General features: G+C 48.8%; 1 protein-coding gene across 2 annotated transcripts; it reads right to left on the minus strand.

Moving 5' to 3' along the window:
• Positions 1-8,949, minus strand: ZYX (zyxin). 2 transcript variants are annotated; one of them, XM_009639135.2, is made up of 10 exons: positions 8,864-8,949; positions 8,198-8,458; positions 4,959-5,143; positions 3,840-3,932; positions 3,044-3,550; positions 2,596-2,737; positions 2,342-2,511; positions 2,006-2,184; positions 1,603-1,723; positions 1-1,176 (listed from the first exon to the last, which is right to left on the minus strand). In XM_009639135.2, exons 2-10 carry the CDS (start codon positions 8,445-8,447, stop codon positions 1,066-1,068), a joined length of 1,758 nt encoding a protein of 585 aa, XP_009637430.1. In that variant the 5' UTR covers positions 8,448-8,458; positions 8,864-8,949; the 3' UTR covers positions 1-1,065. The 2 variants fall into 2 exon arrangements, with proteins under 2 accessions (XP_009637430.1, XP_009637431.1); XM_009639136.2 differs by lacking the exon at positions 3,840-3,932.
• Between the last annotated feature and the right edge of the window lie 40 nt (positions 8,950-8,989).

An 8,989-nucleotide genomic window follows, 5' to 3' on the forward strand; every position in this document is an offset into this window, starting at 1 on the left:
TTTTATTGAATGCAAACAGTGGTTGGACAGTGTACTTATTCAAAAGGTTTGTTCAGTTTGAGAGTTTCTAGTCCAGGAAACAGAGGCTCAGTGCAGTAACACTTAGAGCCAGACAGTACATTGCAATTACACTACAGCTTTCACCGACAGCAGTGAAACAATCCCTACTGGAAGAGGGAGACGTTCCTCAGTCTGCTGAATCCTCATCCACGCACGGAGACGCCTCCTCACCACGTGCTGCCCGTCCTTATGACTGTCTTTATTTGTAAACATGCATTCTTTGGACTGCTTTGCTACTCTGGTGCCCAGCCTGGCTGTCCAGAAACCACACGGGGAAACAATTCATTTTGGGGAGCGAAAAAGATTTTTAAAAAAAAAAAAAGTTTCCAAACTCAGGAGCAGAGTAACTGCCAGTTTAACCTGGCTAAGGAAAAAAAAAGTGACAAGACAGTTAGCCAGTAAAATCCATTAGAGACAGAAAAGCTATAGTAAGTTAGCTTTTTCCAGCAATGAAAACAGATTCCAAATATGTTCTGCCTCCACACTCTAACCCAGGAGTGAGGGAGGGGGCAGGGGAAGAAATCCTGGTAAGGATGGCACAAGGAAGAAAAAAAAAAAAAAGTCAAAGACAGAAGTGGTACTGAGATGGAGGCTTCCACCTTCTGAAGTCAAATTGTCCTTCTTGGCTACATAGAACAGAAGAATGCTCAGTCCTTCCCAGTACCTGCCACCAGGTTGTTCTTGCTACCTCCACCAGGCGGTGGTGGAGGTCTGGTATTTCTCTTCCAGAGTCTTCAAGGAACAAGAGATTTTGCACTCACCTTGATCATAGCCCCCAGTCTGGAATACACTGTGGGCAAGAAGTAGCAACAGGAGAAGAGGTCCTTTCTTGGTGGGTGTGCAGAGTGAAGTCTAGGAGCAGTGAATCCTACATGAGTAAAAAACTGCGCTGGCATAGTCTCCATTGGCAGCAATCTGCCTTGTCAGGCAGAGGGAGGGGACAATGGCAGGGAGGGGAAGAGTATTGAGTGCAGGGGTCTCGAGGGTATGCCCACTCCAAGCTCCTCAGCATGCCGTTTTGGCACGAACAGTGTGACACTTCATACACAGCACATGCCCATCCAGTGGAAAACACCCATTCTCGTCTGCTTCAATGGACAAGGGCTTCCCACAATCCTAAATAGGGAAAGAAAATCCAAAAGAGGGAAAGAAAAGAGGGAGGGAACTCAATGACAGCCAACAGCAGGGTAAATGCATTCAAGGATGTAAGAAGTGCCCCACTGGATCAGGATAATGGCTCACAGCCCGCTGCTCTGTTGCTGATGGTGCTAATGGGAGATACTATTTGGAGGGAAGAGCAAAGCCCCTTCTGTGATCCCAGCATTTTCCCCCAGTATACACAGGTGCTGTATTAGGGGTGTTAGAGACTACAGCCCTGCACAGTCCTTGTTCATGGACCGGTGGTCTGTGAACATCTACTCTTTCTGAACCTCCAAATTCATTCAGAACAATCTTAGTGTTTGGTCAGGATAGACAACAAAGGTGGCCAGTTGCTGGTGATGGGAATGGGAAAGACTGGAGGAGCAGGGCAACCTGGCTTACCTCACACTTGTAACATTTCATGTGGAAGTTTTTCTCCAACGCCACCACACGTACTGTCTCATCCTTTCCAGGCTCTGGCATGATAGGCTCGCTGCAGACTGAGCAGCGTGGAGCATACTTCCTGCAACCCACAAAAATATGGAGGAGACCGTGACCACCATAGTGGCATTCAGTGCAGGTTTCTTGTAGCCACACAACAGTATAAGCAGGAGAGGAATAATAAATCACAGAGAAGCTTAGGTGGGAAAAGACCTTAATTGCTACAAGATACATTGCTGACTCATTTTTAACCTCATGTCCAACAGATCACAAGGGCCACCCAACCCCATACTGCAGCAAAACTAAACAGGCTTGAGGGAATCTGCCTTCTTTCAGACACCACATGCACGTGCTCTCTCCATACCTGTGGTAGTCATCCACACAGTGAGGCTGGTTGGCTTGGTCCACAATAAAAGAGGCCCCCTCAAGAGGGGTATGGCACACCACGCAGGTGAAGCACTGGGGATGGTACGAGTTACCAGTGGCCTTCAGCATCCGGTCTGTGATGGTCTGTTTGCAGACACTGCACTTTTCCAAGGTCCCCTAAGCCCAAAGGAAACAAGTAAGGCACATTAATCCAATCCCCCGCCGCCAGGAGGCTACACCACAGACAAGCAAGATGGAAGGAGGAAGGGAAAGCAAGAGAGAACAACCACAGCAAGCTCAGCTCCCTCCAGCAGCATTCATCCCAGTGACTCACAGCATAGCAGTCCTCACAGAAGGGCTTCTCATCCACATTGTAGAACTGCTGGCCCTGCAGCTGCTTCTCACATTTGAAGCAGGTGAAGCATTCCACATGGAAAAGGCAGTCCAGGGCCCTCACAGCTGGCTGGGTTCGTGACAGGGGCTTCCGGCAGAAGCCACAGAGCTCTGTTGATGGAAGAAGAATGGGCTTAGGAGAGAGGAAAACTCACCACAGTCTTAGTCCTACTGCTGCCCACTGAGGGAACGCACCAGAAGTAGCGGCCTCTGCTGGGGGCGGATGCTCCATGTCCTTCATTAGTTTCTGGGTCATCATCTCCAGCTCTTCTACCTCCTTCATGGTCAGACAGGAATTTCCCCTAGGTGGATCTGCACTGGAGCCTGTGGGTCTATGCTGCATGAAGAGGAAACATTCAATCCCAAAGGACATATACATACAGACTCCCTCCCACCCTGTCCCCAATAAACCTACTTTTCCTCTCTGGCTCCCTCTAGGGAGCAATCTGCCAACCACTGTGCTTGCTTCTTTCCACCTTTACATGAAGTGCTGTCCCTCTCCACCACCGTCTCTAGTTACATCTCTCAGATGGGTAACAGCTTCCCCCAGCCTTGGATAGACCCTCCCTCCTCATCCTCCAACTTCACTCCCAGCGATGCTGTGCCTGTCCAAAGACACTGGTCCCACAGCTCTACCCCTTACCCTGTCTTTTGCAGCAGCAGGTTGTTCTGTGAAACGTGGCTTCTCCTGCACTTGGGGTCTTTCCCTCTGCTGGGCATAGGTGAAATTGGGAGGCTGTGGCCGAGAGGAGGGACCTGAAGGCGAAGGGGCTGTGAACTGAGTCTGAAGGGAGGTAGGATGTCTTGTAGAGCTTGAGGGAGCCACGGGAATGTTGGCACCTGATTTAGGCCCAGACTTAGGAGAGCCAGCAACAGGGGGTGGTGTGAATTTAGGGGTAGTCTGAGCAGAAGGGAGAGAGGGGGGTGGAGGGACTGGTGCTAGGGGCTCTGTGCGTTGCTGTGGAGCTGCCCATGGGGTTGGGGCTGGGGTCAGGTCCACTCCAGTGGGCTTGAAAGATAAGCTTCCACTTGGCTTTGGAGTGAACTTGGAAGGAAAGGAATGAGGAGTATCTCTGGGCACAGATGGTATTTCCACATGGGCTTTTGGGGCCGATGGCTTCTCCAGAGAACCTGTGGATCCTGGAGATATCTGTAAAGGGAAGCAACACAGAGAAACAGGCAGCTATCAGCCAGGTGGAAGATGCTGTCTATAGCAGTAAGTCAGCAGCTATCCCAGACTCACAATTCTGTGAGTTCCCACACTGTTACATAGTTAGCAGTCCTGACAAACTGCCAGATCTATGCTTTCTGGTCCTTCACATACACTTTCTCACTACAATTTATCCAGGCACTTTAATCTTCAGTAGCACCCTTCTCACTACCTCTGTTCAGCAAACCAGCCATCTCTCCTTCCACCTGTGACATTTTTGGGAGCTCACCCGGGATTTGAAGGGGTCATTCTTCTCCATGTCATCCAACATTACGGACAGTGAGTCAATCTCAAGATCAATGCTGCTCATCTTGCCACGTACCTATACCAACATCCATGAGGAAAGAGGGAGCAGAGCACGTTACAGGAACAGCCAGAGAACCGGGTGTATCCCCTTACAATAGCAGATTTTGACACTTTGGACTGTGGTACAGATCTGCTCCTTGCTTTGAGTGTTTAGCAAGTTGGTGAGGATGAACAGGGCACAGTCTCCAAGGCCTGCAAACAGGGGGAAACCACACAGCCCAAAGAAACTCACAGACAGATTTAGGTGGGAGAAGACATCTGGAGGTCTCTGGTCCAACACCATGCTCACAGCAGGGCTAACTCCCAAGCTAGGGCAGGTAGCTCAGGACCTTTTGTTCAGGTGACATCCCTAAGGATGGAGATTCCCCAGCACCTGTGCCAGTGTTGAGCCACCCTTGAAAGGGAACGGGTTTCTCTTCTGTCCAACAGGAAATTTCCCTTGCCAAATCTTGTGTCCATTGTCTCTTGTTCTCCTGTTGTGCCCCAGTAAGAAGAATCTGTCTTCTCTCCAGCCCTCCTTTAGGTATCACAGACTGTGCGTAGAACCCTGCCTTGGCCTCCTCTTCTGCAGGCTGAACAAACCCAGCTCTCGCATCAAGTGCTCCAACCCCCAATGACCGTTGTGACCCTTTGCTGGGCTGCACTTAGCTCAGTATTCCTCTGGGGTTACTATACTGGGGACCCCAACTGGAAACAGTCCTTCAAGATGTGGTCTACTAGCACGGAAGAGAGACGAACAATCACTGTCCTTGTCCTGCTGTCTACGCTCTTGCAAATGCAGCCCAGCATGTGGTTGGCCATTACTGCCACAAGGGTGCATTGCAGGCTTGCACTCAACTCACTGTCCACCAGGATCCCGAGGTCCTTCATCTGCAGAGCAGTAGCCCGGCCAGTTGACCCTAACCTATGCTGGTCCCTGGGGTGGCAGCATTTTCTGCTTTCCGAGACCTTAGGGCTTCCTGCTGCTGAGCTCAGAGTAGCGATAAGCGGTCCCAGCTCACAGAGAACCACAAGAAACTATACTTCCCTTGACCTCACTCACCTGTGGGGCAGGTACCTTGCTCACAGGTCCTTCATCAAACATTGGAGGAGGAGGAGGAGAAGGAAAAACTTCTTCTGGGGCTGGTGGAAAAGGCTCTTCAAAGGGGGGTGGGGGTGGGGGAAAAGCACAGTTTGAGGAGAAACTCGCCTCATCTCCAGGTGGGGGAGGAGGTGGCAGCGGCAGCTCTGTGGGGAAGAATTAGAATAAAAGTAAGTTTGAATAATTTCTTACTCTTAGCTGGTAGAAACCCCAGGAGGGGTCTTGAAGGTATTACAGCAAGTAGATCCCCAGCACCCATCAAAGACAACTGAACTCCACAGACAGGCTTTCACCTTGTCCAAAGCTATTTGCCATCATACAAACTTTCCTCAGTAGCTACTGCAATTAGACACTGGGAATAGTTATCGTATAATTGGGAACATGTCTTACTATGCCCTCTCCCACTCATCCTCTTGTTCTTTGGTCCCTAACATACGCTTCTCTTGCCAGTAACTGGCTCAGATTGCTGAATACAGAGCAGCACTACAAGGAATGCCAGCAGACAACCCAGGACCCCGAAGAGCCTGCAGTATTACAGGAAAATAAGCTGGCACCTTGCAGCTGGCTAGTAAGCACTGCAAGAGACAAGTGGGTAAAAAAAAAAAGCAAGTCAGACCAACTACCCCTTATGCGTATGAGGAATCTTTGAAACAGATTTATTTTTCTGGGAGATGAAAACAGCTTTCCTTTTGGAGGCTAAAATGTCCCCATACCCAATACAGAGTAGGACATCAGAAATTTCCCAGAACTCTTTTAAGCAGGCTGAAAAGGACCAGAGTACCTCAATCTCCTAGAAGAAAACCCCATTGCTTCTACCTATTCATATTTGCCAAGGATGTAGAACAGGCAAAAAGAGACATTTTCTACTAAAATGCAGTCAAATAGATGTGAATCCTCTTCCCTTCACCATGTATGGGAGAAGCTGTCCTCTTACCACCCAAGTAGCAAAGAACACTGAAGGCAAAGAATGCTGAAAACAAGGAAACATAACTCCCACGCCCCTTCTTCTGGACACCCACCTCTCTTCCTAGCTAGCCCCAACCAGCAGTAGGGTGAAAACCCACATTTTTCCCTCCTGCTATCCATGTGCAACTTTTAACAGCAGTAATCGAATTGTTTCATCTTTATATCCAGCTGTTGTCGGCAGACTTTATAAGGACTTCTCATCTGTAACCCAAGGGAGATGATACTGCCCTTTCAAAAATGAAAGCCAAAATCTTATTAGCCCGTGGAATGCATAAACTGCACTGGCATGCAGCACCTCTTCAAGCCTTCTTGTGCCACAGAACTTCTGCTTGAGCAGGGGGGAAGTAATACTAGGCTGGTATTTTTTCTTTGAAACTACAATTTAGGAACAAATTTGTACATGCTTGCCCTTTGATTTATTAAAATGATAAATATTGCAGAAATGAAGCCCTGATGTGCTGTCACATTGTTTCAGATGCACTAAAAGCTTGTTTTATGAATTATCCACACAAACAAGAGTTCCCCTCCCTAACAAAGTTACTATACCAGATTTATAGAATGATCAATACTAAATACAACATTCCTACAGTGATACTAACTCAGCCATCCTGTCATTTAACACAAAGAGACCAATTGCTATGGCTTTATGTTATACTACTATTTGTCTGGGGAACGTATAGGAACGGGTGGAGAAGGTCTCAAGAGATGCATCAGAGAAGGATCAAATCAGATGCACTTCTCTCGTAACTGAGTTTTGGTGGTTCATCTGTACTTCAGATGTCTTGCTGGCAGCCCTCACCCAATGGTGACGCAGCATCTTAAGCCAAATGGTTGTTTTGCTAATCTCTCTGTCGAGTTAGTTCCTCTGTAATAAGCTTTGTAAGGAAGGGAGAAGTGGAGCAAACACCACCCAATCCTCCACTAGCACTAAAAAAAAAAAAATTTCAAAAAAAAATAATTTTCAACATCCATCTGTCTACTTTTGTACTTCAAATAATGCATTTGTGTCAGTTTGAGACCTTCCGACAGACACATCCCTAGTCCACACAACCGCAGCAGAAAATTGCAAAGCCTAAGACGGGACCTTGGATTACAGACACAAGATCCCAGCCAACAGCCTATAAGAAAGAGATTGCCAGAGTTAGCTGGTACAGTTCTAGGAAACAGAAGCACCAACATGCTGAGGCTGTTGTGACTCAAGAAATGGAAAAAATAGCTTAATAATTTGTCTCCTCTGAGCACAGGACCAGACTTTCTACTGTCAGGTCAGCTGCCCACTAACTTCACATGCTAACCTAGAAAACATCAGTGTTGCACAGTCTACACCAGACAGTGAAAGAAATGTAGAACAGCAGTTAGCATTATCTGAGCACGCATGTTCCGACTGAGGTGCAACCTGATGGAGTCTTGGGGCAATACGCAGCATCAATCGTTAGCAAGAGGTCCCTAGGGAAATTTCTGGTGGCCCCTTGCTGATCCATTCCAACTAAGGAGTCACTGACCAGGAAAGTTCTGCTTCTTAAAGGACACAAAACCCAACCAACCAACAATAAATAAAACAAAAAAACCACACCACCATCACAGGAAATTAAAAAAAAAGGAAGAAAGAAAAAGAAAACCACACTAAAGTCACTCTAGACAGGAAAACACACCCAACCCAAATCGCTAGGAAAAAGCATAAAACTCTAAAAGCTAAACAAACTCTTAAGCCTCACTTCCTGTTTTTGATAGCTTCCACTATTTTTTCACGCAATTATTTCTTCCTCCCCATCTCCAGCAGCAAAGATGGCAATTGCAGAGTCCATGAGAAGGATCTCTACAGTCAGAGACAACCAACTTGAGCTGAGATGAATCAACAAGGAGAACAGCATGATTCATCACCATCAGGGTCAACTTCCCTGAAACATGTTTGGTCTCAGACATGCTGGCCAGAAACTGACTGCAGTTACACAATTATACACTCGGGGAATACTCGGAAAAATCCATTGCATTCCTCTACCATCAGTACAATGCAGGATCGCCTCCCTAGCTCCTTTCCTAATGGAGACACAACATGTTTTGAGATCCCTTCACACCCATTTTATTTCATTCTGGAACCTGCCAGCCTCTACAGCAAGAGTATCCTTCACTTATAGCATTCACTGCCCTGTTCTCACATTAACCCCAGTTACAGACCTCATAGCCGGAGAATTTAGCAAAGCATAGTCACACCTGACATGCCAGCCCTCACCCACCTTCTGCCAGCAGGGGCACAGATGCTGATGGAATCTCCCCCACCTTCCCCATCTGAGCACGCTGGGCACCAGCTCCTGGAGGCGGGGGCAGTGATGACTCTGATGCACCCCCAGCCTTGAAGGGGTTCACCTTGGGTTTAGGGGCAACCACAGGTGCAAACTTCTTCTGCGGGTTGTAGAAGGAAGGGGTAGAAATGTTGATACTGACTGTGGCTGTCATGCGGGTCCCTGGGGCACCGGGGGAGGCCATCTTCTCAGCACCTGGCAGGAGAGAAGAGGGAGGAAACCTGTATGAAGGCAGGCTTGGGCCAGAGTGGAAATTAATAGGGAGGCACGTGTGAAACAGAGGGATACAAGAATTTAAGTCTGGCTGGAGGCTGAGGTGCCTGAGCACAGCACTTCAGGATCAGCACAGGAGGAAGGAGGAACAGAAGCTGCAGGCAGCACACTTCACCATCTCAGCTCAGCATGGCGTTAATCGCAGAGGGGTTCTTTGGAGGACACCAAGCTCTTTGCTGCACGAGAGCTCAGCGCGCCTGCGCTGGAGCCGACAGCAGCAAGCCACCAGAACGAGCCTCACCCGCCGAGCCCCCAGAGCCCCCCAAGGAGGGTGCCCCAAACACGCTCCCCCACAGCTGCGGTTAGCGCTGCCTCTCCCCCACTTACCGATGACACCAGCGGGTCCCTCTTGACCTCAGCCCGTCACAGCCCCAGTGACGTCCCCCTTCACCCCCCACCCCTGCGTCTTCCCTCCTTTGACCCCAGGCCCCTGCGGCGGCAGGGCAGGAGGGC

Source organism: Egretta garzetta, unplaced genomic scaffold (assembly GCF_000687185.1).
Source record: "Egretta garzetta isolate BGI_Z169 unplaced genomic scaffold, ASM68718v1 scaffold85, whole genome shotgun sequence".
Taxonomy (NCBI): Eukaryota; Metazoa; Chordata; class Aves; order Pelecaniformes; family Ardeidae; genus Egretta; species Egretta garzetta.

Coding starts and splice junctions, on each gene's coding strand:
- ZYX (XM_009639135.2), bottom strand. CDS start 8,447: ATGGCCTCCCCCGGTGCCCCAGGGACCCGCATGACAGCCACAGTCAGT. Junction 1,724..2,005: donor TGTGTGGATGACTACCACAG/GTATGGAGAGAG, acceptor TGTGGGTTGCAG/GAAGTATGCTCCACGCTGCT. Junction 1,177..1,602: donor TGAAATGTTACAAGTGTGAG/GTAAGCCAGGTT, acceptor TTCCCTATTTAG/GATTGTGGGAAGCCCTTGTC.